The sequence below is a fragment of the Hippocampus zosterae genome, chromosome 7 (assembly GCF_025434085.1).
Source record: "Hippocampus zosterae strain Florida chromosome 7, ASM2543408v3, whole genome shotgun sequence".
Classification (NCBI taxonomy): Eukaryota; Metazoa; Chordata; class Actinopteri; order Syngnathiformes; family Syngnathidae; genus Hippocampus; species Hippocampus zosterae.
In genome coordinates this window covers 15,957,379-15,975,821 of record NC_067457.1, presented here as the reverse complement: position 1 = coordinate 15,975,821, position 18,443 = coordinate 15,957,379, and the positions used below count along the sequence as shown (strand labels likewise).

The window sequence follows — 18,443 nt, the reverse complement described above, 5'->3', positions numbered from 1 at the left end:
CTGCTTCTAGCTCATCCTTTTGGCTTATTTGTTTATGTAAATTGGATCAATTCTTCTTATTGTTCTTTTTTTATATTAAACCAGCATTATTTAAATAAATAAATGTTCATTCTGAAAGAGCAGAGCTGAAACAAATCTTATTCATAAGAGGACTGACAAGTCAATGTGCAGTTTATTGACCCTTCCTCCATCAATCCATCTTGCTGGAAGTGTAGAGTCGATTGGATCTTGGCTTTATCTCACGTGGTGCCTATGAGAGGGAATTTTATATTTGTCTTTTTTAATTAACATGTATTACCACAGCGCTGTGAGTGGGCCACGTATTAATGAGCTCCCCAGCTGATATACAGTATTTCGGCTCTGGTGAATGTAATTATCTCTCCTTTTTATTTATTTATTTAATCTATTTATTTATTTATTTTCCCTGTAAAGGACATTACATAGAGGTCAGCCATCATTTTGGTCAGGCTTTCTCCTGTCTGTCAGTGATTGACTGGAAGATGTCATTCAGTTACTTCGGGGGTGTGGGGGGAGTAATGGCTGACCATCTCCCCCAGGATTTATCTGGTCCAAAGGTAACAGTGGCCACTAATGACATGCCTTTTGTAGTGGAGAAGGTCACATCAAATGCACTCCCCACCTGGGACCATATTAGGCTTCCAGGTTTGTGTTGACATTCTGCTCCCGGGGAGGTGGACGGGTCGGGGGCGGGGGGCATCTTAGCTCTATCAATTTTTCCCTAGGGCAAAAAAATAAAAAACCCATTGTCAGTTTCTCATGCCTAAGAGGTCAAAATCACCGATGAGTTCATCTATAGCTCTCTTTAGACACACACATCACATCACTTGTGCTTTAAAGCTTTCCAACCATTATTGTAGCATGCTTCCATGATTGCTCACAGCTGCTGCGAAGTCCATGATTTGGCAAGTTTTACTGGTTATGTAAAACTGTAATAATACTTTTTGTAAAAAGAATAGCTACATCATCACAACGGTTTAGAGCTCAAATAAATAATTTTTGATTCAAATCGGGCTTACAAGTACAAACATAAACCTGATGCTTGAACCAATACATGTCCTTCCATAGGTGGAATCCCATGTCCCAATATCAGCGCCCTGCAGGAGGTGAGGGGCTGCAACGACCACCCTTGCACGGTGTACCATTGGCAGATAGGCCCATGGGGACAGTGCATAGAGGACTCCTCCATCCTGGTCACCAACACGTCTATGGGCCACGCACGCGGTGATGATTCCTCATGCTCAGTCGGAATGCAGACTCGTAAAGTCATCTGTGTCCGGGTCAATGTGGGTCAGGTTCCTCCGAAAAAGTAAGATACCACCAAATATGCAGTACATTTTTTGTGTTTGTTTTTCCATTTTGTGTATGGATGTTGTTTTGTGTTCTGCACAATGGTTATTCACGTGATGTCATAGCGTGTTGAAGGGACTTGATTTGTGATGCTCATACAAATGTAGGTACCATATTTTCCGCACTATAAGGCAGCTTCGGGGATATAAGGCGCACCTTCAATGAATGACCGATTTTAAAACTGTTTTCATATACAGGGTGCACCGCATTATAGAACATTTAAAATACTACGTGCATTATTGAAGGTGCATCGGATTATAAGGCACAGTGCCGGCTTTTGAGAAAATTGAATGCTTTTAGGTGCGCCTTAGGTGCGCCTTATAGCATGGAAAATACGGTACAATGCACATGGATTATTGAGTTGTTTGTGTCAGTGAAACACAGTCGCTCTTAATGCTCATTCTTATTTTTATGTCACACAATCATTTTCCCTCTCTGGTTAGTCACTGTCACATTGTTGTGGCAGAGATAATTAGCTCCTTGCCAACTGTGTTTAAACATCCGCTGCTAGTTCTTCCATGAAACTCCCTCTTGGGACCATGGATGATGTATTTATTTATTCATCAGAAAGTACTATTTTGGCAGGAGAGCAGTTCCGCTCGAGCAATCCCACCAGTCCCCGTGCGGTGTATGGAAAGGACTCGATCTTGTTACTCTGGCACAATTTTCCAGATTACAGTGACATGCTGCACGGTGAATTTGTATCATAGGATGTCAGTGTCGACAAGGGTGCCGGGGGTTAACCAGCTGTGACCGCAATCGGAAGACTTTCACCAAAGAACATGGAATTATATATATTATAATAAGCATGTCATTGGTTCAAATCTGATATGTGGGCCACATCTCTTAAAAGAGAGGGATTCTAAAACCCCTTAGCTGAGACAGAGGCCCAGTTATGGTTGGGTTTTTTTTCATTGAAATATGCCCCTGGAGACTTTTTAGCAGACTATGGAATTTAGTTTTAACCAACAATGGTTGCGTTCCATCAAATAGACTACTGAGGACACGACAGTCGATTTGGTGAGTGACACGTCAATGTTGTTGTTGCCGTTCTTTCAGGTGTCCAGAGAGCTTGCGTCCAGATACGGTCAGGCCCTGCTTATTACCTTGCAAAAGAGACTGTTTGGTCACCCCATACAGTGACTGGAGCTCGTACCCATCAACATGTCAGAAAGGTTAGCTTCTCTCTTTTGACATTATGCAATGTGCCTGGCGTATGTGAAACACACGTTTGATTTGTTTTTTTTGTTTTTTTTTGTGGAGTAGCATGCTATCGTGCGAAGTGAAAACTCTCTATGAGAAATAAATAGATACATTCTTTTGGTCAAGGCATACTGGTCGTGATGCCCAGAGGTCGTTCACTAAGCGGAGTCGTCAAAGACAATGATTCTTCACTAGCGAGTGCCGGCTCATGGGCCACAAAATAATTTCAATTTTGCAATCGTGCAGAGTACTTAACCAATTACGCAAATGCAAATGAGATGTTGCTCATGCCGAAGAGAAACTCGGACTCAATTCATGCCACTGTGTAACAATAAGACGTCAGACTGTGACTTACCTGTACAAAACAATATGAGGAGAAATTTAACATAAAAATATCATAACTCATAAAAGAAAATCGAAATCTTGTCATTTGGTTGCCCACAGGTGGTAAAACCAAGAAGAAGCAATACCGAAAACGCATCATCATCCAGTTACCAGCCAATGGAGGGCAAGAGTGTCCAGCAGTGCTGACCCAAGAGAGAGAAAGTGATGCTCCTTCTGTGTGTCCAGGATACAGGTAAATGTCAGTTTTCGCAGCTACATCAGCAATCAGACTGTTTTGTGGAAATTTTTGCACACCCAAAATGAAACATGTAGTATAAAAATGATGTCAAGGTGTAGTCTGTCTCTGATGCTGTACTAGCCAGACAGTGCTTGTATCCACCTCTTTCTTTAGATGGAAAACACATAAATGGCGAAGATGCCAAATGGTTCCATGGTCAGTTCGTCAGGACAGCCCCGGAGCTCAGGAAACCTGTGGAGCAGGCCTACAGGTTCGAGGTGAGGACGCCTGATTGGACACGCTCACGTGCGTACGCACCAGGGTGATCATAGCTTGGTATTTTTCATTAGGGTTACGTTCTGTTTTGTTTTGACTTGTGTTTTGTTGATTTGGTTCGTTCTGATTAGCTTTTAGATCAAGGTTGTTGGTTTTATTGTTTGGGAAAATGCTTAATTTTAGTTTAGTTTTTATTATTTATTTTTTAAATTCTAAATACATTATTAAATAAAATATATTATATTTATTCATGTGTTTTGTTTTGGTATATACGATTTAGAGTATTTGTCAAGTGTTGGGTTGAAAGAAACAGAGTCACTTAGCATTGCGTAATTAAGTAAACTACAATTCTCAAATGTTTTTCTGTATGGACGTACAGCAACACCAAAATACAATGACCCCCAAAAGTTAGAAAAGAGATAAAAACAAAGGATGTTTTCACTATAATTGTAGTTAGTTGTATCGGATGTAATTTGTTAATATTTTTTAAAAAATATTTCTGGTCTGATTTTATTAGGTTAACAAAGATTCTTCTTTTCAATTTAAGTTTCTAATTTTCATTAACTAGAACAGCGTTTCAAACACATTTTTGTCACAGGCCACATTTTAGTTACCGTTGCCCTTGGAGGGCCGTTATGACTGAAATCATATAAAGAAGTCAAGAATAACGGTTTATTCAACTCCTGTTTAATTTACTGTCATGGGGTGTTTGGCAACAAGAAAATGTTTACAATATCTCTATTATTATATATATATGACATGTTGGTCCATATTTTAGCAAGCATTATGGAATTTGTTGTGTTTCATTTGATTTCGGGGGCCACATAAAATGGTGTGGCTGTCCTGGTCTGGCCCCCGGGCCTCGACTTTGACACCTGTGAATTAGAACAACCTTGGTACGCACATTCCCGCACGCCCACCACACAATAAGGGCAATGATTATACTGTAGTTTTATGAGTATACATCAACCAACTGCTCCTTTGGGATGACTTGCTGAGGATAACATGAATGGCCGTGAGAATCCTGGAAGACAGTTCACATGCAAAACGTTAGGTTCTCATATTCGTCTCATTGACTCAGACATATCAAATCCATTATTTAATTCAATGATAAGCTTCCTGCTCCACCACTTTGACGCCTGATATCATGATTGACAATCACCTGTCATATTACACCCAGAGTCGAAACAGGCAATTCAATATAAGCCTCTTCCTATTCACCGTTTTACTCAATACTGATGAATCTTTTTTTTATTTTTTTTAGCCATTTTGTCTGATATTCCTTGGCATATCTGATATCATAGACCAAACTACAACTACATTCAGCACAGTGTATAAAACCACTAAAGCATGGCAAGGTCTGGTCTTAATATTCATTGATGAAACAGAATGCAATGAACTCCAGTCTTCCAGGGTCTGCCACTTTTAAAAAAGAAATAGTGCACCAGATGTTATTGTATGGTGCGACAATGTTATGAATCTTTTTTTTTTTCCATTCAGAGTTTGTGCAACTTACTGATCTCTATGACTTCATTGTCCCAATAGTTTAACATTTATAATGAGGAGTGAAGCTTAATTGAAAAGTGGCATAATCTCTTTCATTCCCATAGCTGTCTCGTGTCGGAGGCAGGATGGGGGACAGGCTGATGTTGAAGCTTGTCTGAAGTTCTCCAGCTCCATGCCGTCTCTCACCCAGCTCTGCCAGCTGCCCTGCCAAGAGGACTGCCAACTGAGCAGCTGGTCCAAATTTTCGCCTTGTACAGCTGATTGCGTGGGTGTGAGGGTTCGCAAACGGATGCTTGTGGGTAAGTCGCAAGGAGGTGATGAAAATGAGAATAGAATGCATTTACAGTAGGCACTATCGGTCAATGTAGCTGTACAGTCCATACTGATGTCTTGAAAAACAGCTTCGACAAGTTGGACTTGGGACCCCTTGCTCAAAACAAAGTCCTTCAAGACCTGAACACAAGCATAGAAATGTGTTTGTTTTCTAGTGGTGATGAGCAAAAACAGAGTGAGTTCTGGGCATATTCGAGACATGTTATGTGGGGAAAACGATGAATGGTAATGTTTCCCCTTCACAAATACCGCCTTTTCTGTACTATAAGGTGCTTCGGCGTATAAGGTGTACCTGCAATTAATGGTCAATTTAAAAATGGATCTCATATATAGGACGCACCGCATTATAAGGCGCATAGAATAGAAATGACAATAGTGGCTGCGGCCACGTTAGGCAGCCAATAGATGGAGGTACGCTAAAGGGAATACAATACAATACAATACAGCTGTATTTATGGAGAGCTTTCACAACATAACTCTTTATGGAACACTTAAAATACTACGTCCAAGAAATCTGAATATTGATCCATATATGAGGTGCATCGTATTATAAAGTCCACTGTCGGCTTTTGAGAAAATTGAATGCTTTTTGGTGCGCCTTATATTGCGGAAAATATGGTACCTTATTTGAGAAAATGTGATGACCACCGTTATTTTCTTACGAATTCATGTCCAGGAAGATTTTTTTTTCCAAATACTGTATGGACATTCTGTAGCAGGCGATGATCTACAGGTCTTTTTTTCTTCAGGTAAGAGCAAGAAGCGAGACCAGTGTAAGAACCACCAGTTGTATCCACTGAGTGAGACTCAGTACTGCCCGTGCAACAAATACAACGCCCAGCCTGTGGGCAACTGGTCCGACTGTATACTTTTCGAGACCAGCCGCATGGAAGGTCAACTGGGGATGAAGGTCCAGGGCGACATCAAGGAATGTGGTCAGGGGTATCGATACCAATCTATGGTTTGCTATGACCAGGATAACCGCATCGTAGAGACTTCACGCTGCAACAGTCATGGTGAGTTGAAGATGTAAAAGTAAATTGTTTGGTTCACACCAAACCGAATAATGTTTTAGGATTCCAAATATGCTGACAAATTGTGATCACAAAAATGTTAATTAAAGAAAATCACACCGACAAAGTATAAACTGAAATTGCTGGTTGCAAGCAGCCAGGAATAAACAATGTTTGAAACCAAACGTGCTTGCTAAGGCAAGGTAAAGTAGTCCACATAGTAGATGTAAAACGATATATGTATCAAAAATCCAATAACACGAAAACAATCAATAGCAATAGCAAAATACTTACAAACAATTTATTAATTAACAAGAGCAACTATGAACTGTATCGAGGGGTCTACAAAATAACACTTGAAGTGCAACAGTGAGAAAGGTCAATAATCCAACAAGGCGTAGCAGAAGTCGGGGGGCCTTAAATACATAACCAAGCGAGATGCAGTAACGAGGCACAGGTGCACCTGCTGGAGGGAAACACCCATAAACTCCAGCTGGAGCTGGAACACAATCAAGACAGAAAATAACAAAAATATTATTGGCAATTTCAATAAAAAGTTCACAATTAGCTAAGGCTTCTCTGCAAGCCACGGTACGGAGTGCAGAAACTTGAAATGTAAACAAAGGCCGCATTAAGTGCCCTTGCATTTTTGAATGAGAAGGTTGAACTTCCAAAAATATTGGCAAGGTGGAGAAAATAACCGATCCATTTTCTGATCATCTTATCCTCACAAGAGTCAGGGGGCATGCTGGAGCCTATCCAAACTGTCTTCAGGCAGTAGGCGGGGCACACTCTGAACTGGTTGCCAGCCAATCGCAGGGCACACATATTGGATTGGATTGGATAAACTTTATTGTCAAATGTACTGTATGTGTAACATACAGACGAAAAATCATCCGCGCGTACACTAACACCTCGGTACAATTTAATACCCGGAGAAAACCCACGGGGGAGAACACGCAAACTCCACACAGGCAGGCTGGAGCCAGAATCGAACCATGAACCTCTACACTGTGAGGCCGACGTGCTAACCAGTCAACTATTGGGCAGCCCTTATGAGTTTTATTATTATTATCTTGATTATTATTTTTGTTTCTTTTTCAAGACTATTTTTAAATAACAATTCTGGTGATCTGAAAAAAAAAAAAGTTGAACACTGACTCGCAGTGTACAATTATTTTCAAGCGTCCTGTTGTGAAGCTACATTTTTTGCATTCAATTTTTTTTAAAAGACTCATGAAGTGAAGTAGTCCGTTCAGAGTGTTGGAACTGATGACTGATATGACAAATGACCTCTTTCTCACTTTGGAGTGCATATTTAACGGAGCTGATTTCAAAGACTGAAGTGGGACACAGCTGGAGATCCCTCATTATGTCTTGATAAGTCACTTTGAGTCTTGCGGGTACATGCTTGCAGCATTCAATCGTTAAACTGACCTTAATAAGTAAACTACTCTACAATACACCGAAACTATTAATACATGTCAAAATCATATTAGTTGGCCTAGCTCAGAGGCAATCTTTTGAGTTAGTCTGAATGTTAAAAACAGTCGCGGGGTGGCGTTTTAGGGTTGTATGAGTCAAAACCCCAAATCTGTCCGGCCGCCTGGATCTGTATGAACACAGCTTGGCATTTGCCATCAAGAGGACAAAAGGGCATTACGAATTACAGAGAAGTCATACCCTTGCGGGAAAATATCGAAGACATCAAAAGCACTCTGGGGAATGGGCACATCTGTGCTTGTTCAATGAAAAAGCTATTTAGTTGTCAGTCTGAGAGCTTTCCTCTTTTTTTTTTTTTTTTTTTTTTTTTTACAGTGACTGATTGCAACTCAAATGATGACTGCTGTCAGCTTTCAGTCTGATTTCAGCATCCTTTGATTGTTGCTTTTTCGCCACAAATGTGTGGATGAATCATCATCCCGTCTGGTCTTTCCAGCCATATTATTCCCTCAGGCTGCAGCTGTAAACCAATGCAGTGCATAGAATAATAGGTCAAGATCACAATATTCGAGGAACAACTTGGGGATAATGGTTGAAAGAATATGTAGTATACTAGAATGTACCGTATTGGCCCGAATATAAGACGGTGGTTTTTGGATTGAAATAAGACTGAAAAAGTGGGGGTCGTCTTATATTCGGGGTCTAGACATTATACCCATTCACGACGCGAGATGGCGCCAGATATCATTGACCCAAATGCTGAACTTGACTCCCCAGGCCAAAGTGAACCCCTGTCACAAAGAATAAAAATAAAAATAGTGGTAGCACGAAGAAGACAAATTAAAAATAGCAGTAAGAAAGAAAAGAGAAGAAATAATAGAAGAGATAACAGAAAATGGAGAAAAGTAGCGACAATCTGGAGAAAAGTTGGTCGAAGATCGGCCAGGTTAACCGGCAGCTGAGGAGAAGTTATCATGTAATTTACATTTCAAAAACCAGAAGACATTCATTTCTCAATGTGATTACACTTTAGTTTGCATATTTAAATGTTCAGATATTAAGATTTGAATGAGACAAAATAACATGCTTTTTCTCTCAAATATAATGTTCGAATCATTTGTTTCAGATGTACTGTAATTATTTTCTGTATTAAAATTAATTTGGTGTTCAAAGTCTTTTTTGAAACTTGAGTCTTGAAAAAGAGGGGGGTCATCTTATAATCACGGCCAATACTGTGTTACAAAAGTGGTGTTCGAGATAACGGGGGTATCGATGCCTTGCTCAAGAATATGAATCAAAATGATATCTTCATTAGGTTAAAAGAATCACTTACTCTGCCCAAAAATTAACCTGACCCCAAAATTACTTTTTGTAGTAACATACAGGTAGTTGTTACAAGTCTTTTGGAGTTTTTTCAGTAACAGCCAACAGGCCGAATGGATAATATAGTTAAAAATAAATACAGACATTTTCTGCACTGGCTCTCTGTGAAGGCAGACACATTTTGTTTCGCTTCTCCCCCACCCCCATGCCCCCTTTACTCCTCTGCTGTGCTGATTTTGTCTAATGTGCTGTCTTCTGTCTTGATATAGCCTACGTGTTTTTTTTTCTGAAAAGACAAATCATGGAATTACGCAGCTGGACTCTCAGCACTATGGATCATTTCTTTTTTATGAAAAGAACAGGCGGTTGGGAGCCTTCTTGCCCCTCTGGGACATTTGCTGCTGGGTACACGTTAGATCCTTGCTAAAAAAATCACATGCTAAAAGACATTCAAGGCTGTCTGAAATTGTAGACGGCCTGTTCCCAAAACAATTGTTATCTGGACTTTCCCCTGGATGGAAAAACACGCATGCGAGTATTCCTATCTCCTCCTCTCCATAACCCTCAGTGAATGATAAGGTCTTGGCCTTGCAGCTGCAGACGAAATGTCAGTCTTCGCTGGATTCCTATTCACTCCGCTCCCTCCCACACACAACTGGAGAGACTTGAGCACACCTACTGTGTGCAGCTCATTTCCCAGATTCCTCCGCTCCCTTCCTCACCTCATTCATCCAGGATAAAAAAAGCCCCAAGCACATAAATAAACATATGACAGTTACAACAAGTCACAAGACATAACATGTAATGAGAAGGCGGATGGATGTGAAGTGGGAGGGAGGGGGGGGGGGGGCGACCATGACGCAGCTTAACTGACCAGCTGCACGGTCCCCGATGCGCTCTGCAGATAATACTACGTCACAGGGGAAAAGAATCGGAGCGATGAAGACGGTGATAACAAGGATATGTATACGCGTGTGATTTTCAAGTTGTGTATGTGTATGCGTGTACACGTCGTAGCTGCTTCGTCGAGGTCTGCTCATCATGAAGACAGTCCATGGCCGAGAAGGAGGGGGGTGCTGGTGGGGGCCCTAGATTCCATGCCTACTACCATCCAGGCGAAAGGGCCAGATAGCGTTGTTTGATTTGGAAGGACGGCCGAAAACAATTTCAGACAGCCTTGAGTCCGTGGCCTGCATCTCTTCACTGGCGCCGATCAGCCGAATCCGAAAACTCTTTCCGCAGCGCGGATTCCAACTTCTCCATGATGTTGTCGATCGCGCGAAGTCGCTCCAAAACCGCATCAATATTGCATTTTGACATTGGCGCCAAACCATCCAGAATGACCGGCACCTTCTTCACTTCCAATAAAGCCGCTCCTGTCGGCTGAATTTTGCGATAGAACAGAAAGCTGCCAACACCAAACAGCAGCATACCTGTTATGAAAAGGCCAATAATGTAGATGTCTTCCACATCCTCCACGGACAGTATTGCCAGGCACACCGGTCTCCACTTTCTCCATGGATCCAGGGCGTATCCGGCAGCAAATGTCCCCGGAGGGCAAGCACGCTCCCCACTGCCTGCTCTTTTCATCGAAAAAATTTTGTCGATTGCATCGAGAGACCAGCCAACTAATTCCATGGTTATTTCTTCGGATGAAAATACGGTAGGAGGCTAGGAAAAGTTAGACAAAGACAGCACAAAGACTAAGTGGTGAGCAAGGAGAGGGTAGGGGTGAGGGCAGGAGCTGTGCCTTCGTCAAGAGCCAAGCAGAAACCACCAATGCACACGTGTCATCTCACGACTAATCAATCCGGCAGTTCGTCATCCCTCAGGTGGTAGAGTGGTCGTCTTTTCTTGTGGCTTCAACCCTCGCCCCCTGTACCCATATTCAAGTGTCCTTAAGCAACATACTGAACCCCAAGTTGACTGTTTTAAACCCAAATAATTGTTTTAAGTTCGTTCGATCAAACCGTTTGAGTTGAACTAACTCACTCCACTCGCGGTCGGTATGCAGACTAATCACTGTCGATGATGACGTTGATGGCTGGGTGTAGTTTTTTATGTGGAGGGAAGAGTGGACCGGTTCCCTCTCGCATACTGCGTCCTGCCACAAAAGATCATTTTCTTTAAAAAAAAAAAAATCTTTAAGTACAGCTTTTCACTTATGAACAAATTCACTTTTCACATCATTTAGTTCATGTCAGTCAAATCTATAATACCATGTCAAAGCCAAGTTGAGTCTTTCAAATTTTTTTGTCCCAAACCCTACAAATGCTGACCCAAGTCATGTCATGTGATTCAAGTCCTGCAGCTTTTATATACAGTATGTACCGCATTTAAACATTTATTGTCATATTGTTGACAGGGTACATTGAGGAGGCTTGCATCATTCCTTGTCCGTCTGACTGTAAACTCAGCGAATGGTCCAATTGGTCCCGATGTAGCAAGTCGTGCGGCAGTGGTGTCAAAGTTCGCTCGAAATGGCTCAGAGAAAAACCATACAACGGGGGAAGGCCTTGCCCCAAACTTGACCACGTCAACCAGGTGATTTATTGTTAGATTGTACTTTCAGAATGTTCAGTTATGTAAAGTTCGCTTTTACAACTACTGTATACAGTTTACTGTACACGTTTTAAATATGCTAGACTAATATCAATGACTACTGTTTTTCTTCTCTTTTCTTTATTGAATGCAATTCAATCTCAGGCACAAGTAAGTACTTTAATGTTTGTCTTAATTTGAGTTTGCTGCCCCCCAGCCCCGCCCCCTTGTATACTGTACTGTATAAATGTTCCTAACAAGTCCAATCAGGTAATTTTGACATTTACTTGAAACAGGTATATGAAGTGGTGCCTTGTCTCAGTGACTGTGGGCAATATATTTGGGTGGTAGAACCATGGAGTGTCTGGAAAGTTAGCAGTGTGGACCCAAAGAATAACTGTGGCGAAGGCGTTCAAACCAGAAAAGTCAGGTAAAGATTTTGCGAAACAACATCAGATTATCTGTCCATCCATCCATTTTCCGAACCGCTTTATCCTCACAAGGGTCGCGGGGGGTGCTGGAGCCTATCTCAGCTGTCTTCAGGCAGCAGGCAGGGGGATACCCTAAACGGGTTGCCAGCCAATCGCAGGGCACACAGAGACGAACAACTATCCACACTCACACTCACACCGAGGGACAATTTTAGAGTCTTCAATCAGCCTGCCATGTATGTTTTGGAATGTGGGAGGAAATCGGAGTACCCGGAGAAAACCCACGGAGGCCCGGGTAGAACCCACGAGCTGAAAGCGGGGGGTGATGACATAGATGCTGCGCTACAAAAAAAAGTAACTGTCCAGCCCAATACTAAATGGAATATTCAAAACAATTTCAAGATGGCTTGCATTTTTAATATCATTTCCAATTCATATAAATTACATTGTTCTATCCTTTATTTTCATGTAAAAATACATTTTTTAAAAATCCCCATGACTGAAAATTTCTGGCAGCAGCTGCTTTCAGCACTTTCATTGACATCTGTATTTTGTCCTGATAATCAAGCACGTTAGATTCTTTATAGTGATGAAGGTAAATAGTTTTTTTTTTTGTCGCTTAAAATAACGATAGTATTTTGCATACCAGGTGTATGCTGAACACGATAGACGGCCCCTCGGAGCAGGTGGATGACTACCTGTGTGACCCGGAGGAGATGCCTCTGGGGGCTCGCAACAGCCGGCTGCCCTGTCCAGAAGACTGTGTGTTATCAGACTGGGGAGCCTGGAGTCCATGTCCACTGGTGAGAAAGATATTAAACGACACTCATTACGGGATGGGCCAATATGCCAGACTGCGATTGCCGTGGATGCCCGGTGAGATGTTTACACCATGGCAGTCACGGTGAGGATGAAAAACCTAGTCTGGCCGTAGTAAAACAAGGCGAGTATTCTTGACAAAATGTAATAGAGAGTATCATAATTTGGAGGTGTTCTGTATTGAAGCATTTATATCAGGGGTGGTCAACCAGTCAGAGACTAAGAGCTTTTTTTTTTTACTGTGTAACTGCAAAGAGCCACATCACGCACACTGTGTCTGTACACACACACACACACACACACACACGAGTTGCAGTAGTTACTACTTGGATCAGCTTGCTACATATTTGACCAGAGATCGACTTTTGAAGCAACTACCCCCCCCCCCCATATAGGTACATGTACATTATATTTATAAGGCCAAATTTAATGGTATACATGCATGTAGAAGTAAATTTTGAAGTAGTTAATGACTTAATGCTGTATACTAATTGATTTAAACATGTATAAGTTAGGTTGCTTTACTGTTGTTTATGTTATTTGCTCCGTGTTCAGCACTTTGTATGCAGCGATGGCTGTTTGAACGTGCTGTATAAATACAGTTGAGTTGAGGTAAATACAGTAAACATTTACATGTAGTCCTGTATATGTTGCCTACGTGACTTGCTGTTGTTTTGCTGACTTTCGCTGCTTCTCGTGGACCTTTTGTGGACTTAAAAAAAAAAAAGATGATGTTTGAAAAAATCCGCGATGAACTGAAGCCGCGATAAACGAACCGCGAAATAGCGAGGGATCACTGTATATGCATCTCACACTCCAACTATTTCAAAGCAAGCCACGTGTTTAATTTGTTTTTGTTTCCAACGCTTACAGTTGAATGTGCGTGTGTGTGTGTGTGTGTGTGTGCGCGCACATGTGTGTGTGTGTGTGACAGAAAGGGCAAGAGAGAAGTTCAGCCTCTTCATGGAACACTTCATTTGAGCTTCAATTGAATATTTGCTTTTTTGCTTTGATTGATTGGGGAAAAAAATGTCTAGATGATACTTTGAAATCCATCAATGGACGCTGAGGTTGGAGGTGGAGGGGGTGTTTTCAGTGCCGATGGATTAAAAAAAATAAATAAATCATCCAAAATCAAAAGGGTATATTATGTTGCAATGAAAATTCATCACATCCTATGATGATATTTAATGTATAAGCTTAATTTTGAGAAGTAATGCAATTCCTAGAAATCCTTCCATTCATCCTTTTTCTGAACCGCTTTAGCCACACTGAGTGTTAAATCAGCCTGCCACGCATGTTGTTGGAATGTGGGAGGAAACTGGAGTACCCGGAGAAAACCCACACAGGCACAAGAAGAACATGCAAACTCCACACAGGAAGGCTGGAGTTGGAATCGAACCCAATACCTCTGCACTGTGAAGTCGATGCGCTAACCACTCGCCCACTGGGCCCGCCTTCATAGAAATCATTTGTTTGTTTTGACTAGGGCTCACCCACTTACAGGGTCTCGTTCTCGGCCATGATTGGGCTCACGACATGGCGAGAATAATGAAAGGGCGATGAAGAGAAGAAAAATTTGAAGGGATCAGAATCGGCTGTCACGGGTTGGGTGGGGCTTATCACTGCTGCGGCCACTGTGACTCTCGTGGCGAGTTTTAAAAAATGCGCTTACATAAGAGGCATTTTTCAAAACTGGGTCAACGATGTTCATTTTTACCTCTGTATCGGATAATGTCGATCTGCTTTCCAAAAAAAATACTTTTCTTTTAAAAAAAATCCCGAAAGCGCGCACTGTGATGAAAATACTGAGTTTGAACTGTATCAACCTATCAACCAATATATCTATCGATACAGTATCTGCTATTTCTTTGTTACTTAGCCATGTAATGGGAACAGTACACGAGAGAGAAAGGCTTCACCCATCAGGCAGCCTGGAGAGGGGAAGGAGTGTCCTCCAACCACTGAAGCGCAGCTTTGCAAACTCAACGACAATTGCTTTCACCATTCCTACAACATCACCGGTGAGACGCGAACAGCTTGGTCAATCATGTAGTCTTTCTATGGAAACTCCGGATTAAGATTGACATCTTTACAAAAAGAAGAATCTCAGTGGGTGTGCCTGAACATCAGGAAACCTTGTTTCTTTCTTGATGTCTGGTTGGTGCAGATTGGAGTACTTGTCAACTGAGTGATCGAGCGGTCTGTGGAAATGGTATCAAAACCCGCATGCTGGACTGTGTGCGGAGCGACGGCAAATCTGTTGACCTGAGATTCTGTAAAGAGGTGGGTTTGAGTTGTTTTTTTTGTTTGAACTCTTCAATAAAGTCAGAGTTCATTCAAATAATTGTCTTTCAGCTTGGCCTTGAGAGGAAGTGGCAGACGAATGCTTCCTGCGTTGTGGAATGCCCCGTCAACTGCCAGCTGTCAGAGTGGTCGGCATGGTCCGATTGTTCACATAAATGCGGACTCCAAGGTAGGTGCAATTGAGCTCTTGGCATCGTTTTTAATGTTGCGGACTTGTATTTGAACCAAAAGGTTGCTGGTCAAACTTGAAAATCTCCACATTGGGACTGCATGTCCTTAGCATTGCTCAGAAGTGCTTGAGGAAGGCACTTCACCCCCAACTGGACACATGCCACTCAGCTCTCTTTAATACAAATAATGCTTCCTTCTGTACATTTGAGTATTAAAATGCTTTCTTTGACATTATCAGAAAGCAAACTTTTTCCTTACATTTCTAAATTTAAGAAGAATAGGAAAATGTTTATTCGTCTCACAATGGAGAAATTCCTAATTTACAGCAGCAAAGTTATTAAAGGAAGAAAGTAGAAGAAGAAAAAGCATAGGAGCTGCTGTAAAGGCAGCTACTCTCGCAGCGCCATCTTGAAGTCAAAATAACATAACAAAATAATACAACGCAACATTCAGTCATTCGATCTGAACCATTTTTCTGCAAACGTTTTGTTGTTTGAAGCAGTTATAGATGAAAGAGGAGAGAATCAAAGTGCCCTTTCACCAGTGGATCAGGGACATCATGCTATAAATGTACACATGTCTGCAACAAGCTAAGTTTTGAAAGCAAACAAGAAGCTGTAGCATCCATTGACGAAAAAAGAGATTCGCTCACATCTCCTGTCTCATATAAATCCGCTTCAATTCCAATACGCATCTGCGCTCTGCATTGATGCTCCTTTCTTCTCATCGTCGGCTCCCCAAGCCATCCATCCACCCAGCCGCAGATGTGTCCATCAGCACCGACCTTTCCGCTGAAAAAAGCGGGGCTGTGAAAAAGTCTGCCAATTTCAGGCGCGAAAAAACACAAGCGCTGTCCAGCAATGACAGTCAAATGGCACCGACATTCCTCCCACTCAAAATCAGTGCTGGGTATACGCGTGCTGCCGAGAAGGTGCAACCTCCAAGCACAGATTCTTCTCCTTTAATGAATGTCATGGCCAAAAAAATAATGAAAAACAATCCACATCAGGTCCACATGACGTAACAAAAAACACAATGTGACAAAACAAAACACAAAAATAACCAAAAAAAAAGCAAGGCTCTTGAGACCACTTGCCGATGTCTGCCTACTCGGGGGCCATCTTGGACTTTAATTTAATTTAATTTAATTTGCTGTTTTGCATATGGTGACAAAAAATAAGGTTATCATTCAATCTATTATTATAGTCTCCACTATAATAATGTGACTAAATTCCCGCAAACATTTAAATTGTATCTGCAGGGGTGTTTACTGAATGTCAAATTAATTCATTAATCTTGATCCAGCATATGTGTTTCACGATTTACTTTTTTATGAAGGTATTTGAAACAAAATGCATACAAACCCAATTCCAATGGAAAAATGTGTTAAGCATAAATAAAAACAGAATATACAGTATATATATAAATATAGATACCGGTACATCTGTACCTGTCACAATTCGGGGACGAACTGAATGGCTATCGGATCACACAAATGTCGACATAAACAAAATCCGTACAAGAAAATATTTATTGAATAAGAAAAGAGCACTGACAAACAGAAATGGCTGGTCAACAAGAACCACGAAAAACAATGCATTGTCACCACGCGCTTGCAAAATGCAAGGAAATAGTTCATCCGAGAAAACAAACAAAATGACTCAAGTCTAAATGGATGAAACAAAAAGAGCAAAATCAAAAACAAAATAATAAAAATACTTAACGAGCTGGGAACTTGAGGCAAAAGTGACAATGAGGAGAACAAGAGTTCGAGAAAACAACCCTTGAGCAGGAGCAGTTACAAGGTCAATAATCCGACAAATGACATGGGATCTTGACAGTCTTTAAATACATGGATTCATCATGATGATCAAATTGGCAGCAGGTGTGCACGCTGGAAGAGGATCCTTCCAATACCACCGGCTGAAAAAACACAACTCATGACTATTCTGTGTGTGCGTGTACACACACACATACGCACACACAGAGTGAGAGTGAGGGCAAGAGAGTTATTTAAGCAGCAAACAGAAACCTTTGTAGCAACCACAAATGCCCTCTGAGAACTCCGACATTTGAATTTCGCGCCGTGAGACTGATCAGCCAATCGGCGGCCCCCGCTGCCACTCGCTACCAACCAATCACAGCCCCCGGGTGGGCTGGACGTTTGTTTAAACTAACGTCCGCTTTGCTGGTATATAAATGATCGTATGTTTGCTAAAATAAAGCAGTGTACCACCGCTCTTCGAGTACTTCACTTCGCCGGGCCGTCGCTCCTTACAACTGGTGACCCTTCGCCGTTCTCAACACGCAACCTTCGAGACTCAAGATGTCGACAACTCCACCGCTTTCCAACGGCCTGCTCCCGACCCGGTCGGAACCGCAGACGCAGTCCGACAACAACCTCACAATCCACGCCGTCTCGGTGAAACTGCCGCCTTTCAGCACTCAGGAACCCGTTTCCTGGTTTCGCCGGGCCGAAGTACAATTCCGCCACAGATCCGAGAACAAAAGCGGACTAAGTCTTAGAAGCCATCCCCGACGGCGTTTTCCAGCACGTTTCGGCATGGTTGGACCAGCAAGACGACGAAATCACGTACGACTCGTTGAAAGATCACCTGCTGAAAGAGTATACTCTTACCGTCAGCGCCCGCGCCAAACGACTGCTCGCCATGCCCAGTCAGGAGCTAGGCGACCGCACAGCTCTCAGTTTGTTTGTGGAACGAGATGCAGTCACTCGCCCGACTACCCGGCGCCGATCCGTCTACTGGCCAGCCTCGCAAAGTCGACCTCATGCGCGCACTATGGCTACAGTCCATCCCGTCCTCAGTTCGCGCCGCCCTCCACGACGCCAATACACTGTCAATGTCCGCACTAGTCGCCAAAGCCGATGACCTGATTACCGCGACCACAGCCGCCGAGAAATCGACGCCGGTCGCTGCCGCCTGCAGCGCACTAGCCCCGCCCAATGTGGACGCAGACATCAATGCCGTACGCCACCGTTCAGGCCCACCGCATGATCGCCGTCAAGCTCCGCCCCAGAACCAGTGGTTCCGCGGCTACATGCTACCGTCTGGTATTTGCAGCTACCATAACAAGTTCGGCAGAGACGCGAGAAACTGCCTCCCGAACTGCAAGTTCTCAAAAAAC

General features: G+C 42.4%; 1 protein-coding gene across 1 annotated transcript in view; it reads left to right on the top strand.

The window, feature by feature from the left end:
- Positions 1–18,443, top strand: part of LOC127604300 (thrombospondin type-1 domain-containing protein 7A-like) — a 117,817-nt gene that overhangs the window by 84,696 nt on the left and 14,678 nt on the right. Inside the window, exons 8-20 of the mRNA XM_052071347.1 lie at positions 1,087–1,327; positions 2,428–2,543; positions 3,016–3,148; positions 3,308–3,411; positions 5,020–5,214; positions 5,998–6,264; positions 11,393–11,571; positions 11,734–11,739; positions 11,865–11,998; positions 12,649–12,802; positions 14,701–14,842; positions 14,989–15,104; positions 15,177–15,294. Coding sequence (XP_051927307.1) covers positions 1,087–1,327; positions 2,428–2,543; positions 3,016–3,148; positions 3,308–3,411; positions 5,020–5,214; positions 5,998–6,264; positions 11,393–11,571; positions 11,734–11,739; positions 11,865–11,998; positions 12,649–12,802; positions 14,701–14,842; positions 14,989–15,104; positions 15,177–15,294 — 1,905 coding nt within the window. The remainder of the gene's footprint in view (positions 1–1,086; positions 1,328–2,427; positions 2,544–3,015; positions 3,149–3,307; positions 3,412–5,019; positions 5,215–5,997; positions 6,265–11,392; positions 11,572–11,733; positions 11,740–11,864; positions 11,999–12,648; positions 12,803–14,700; positions 14,843–14,988; positions 15,105–15,176; positions 15,295–18,443) is intronic.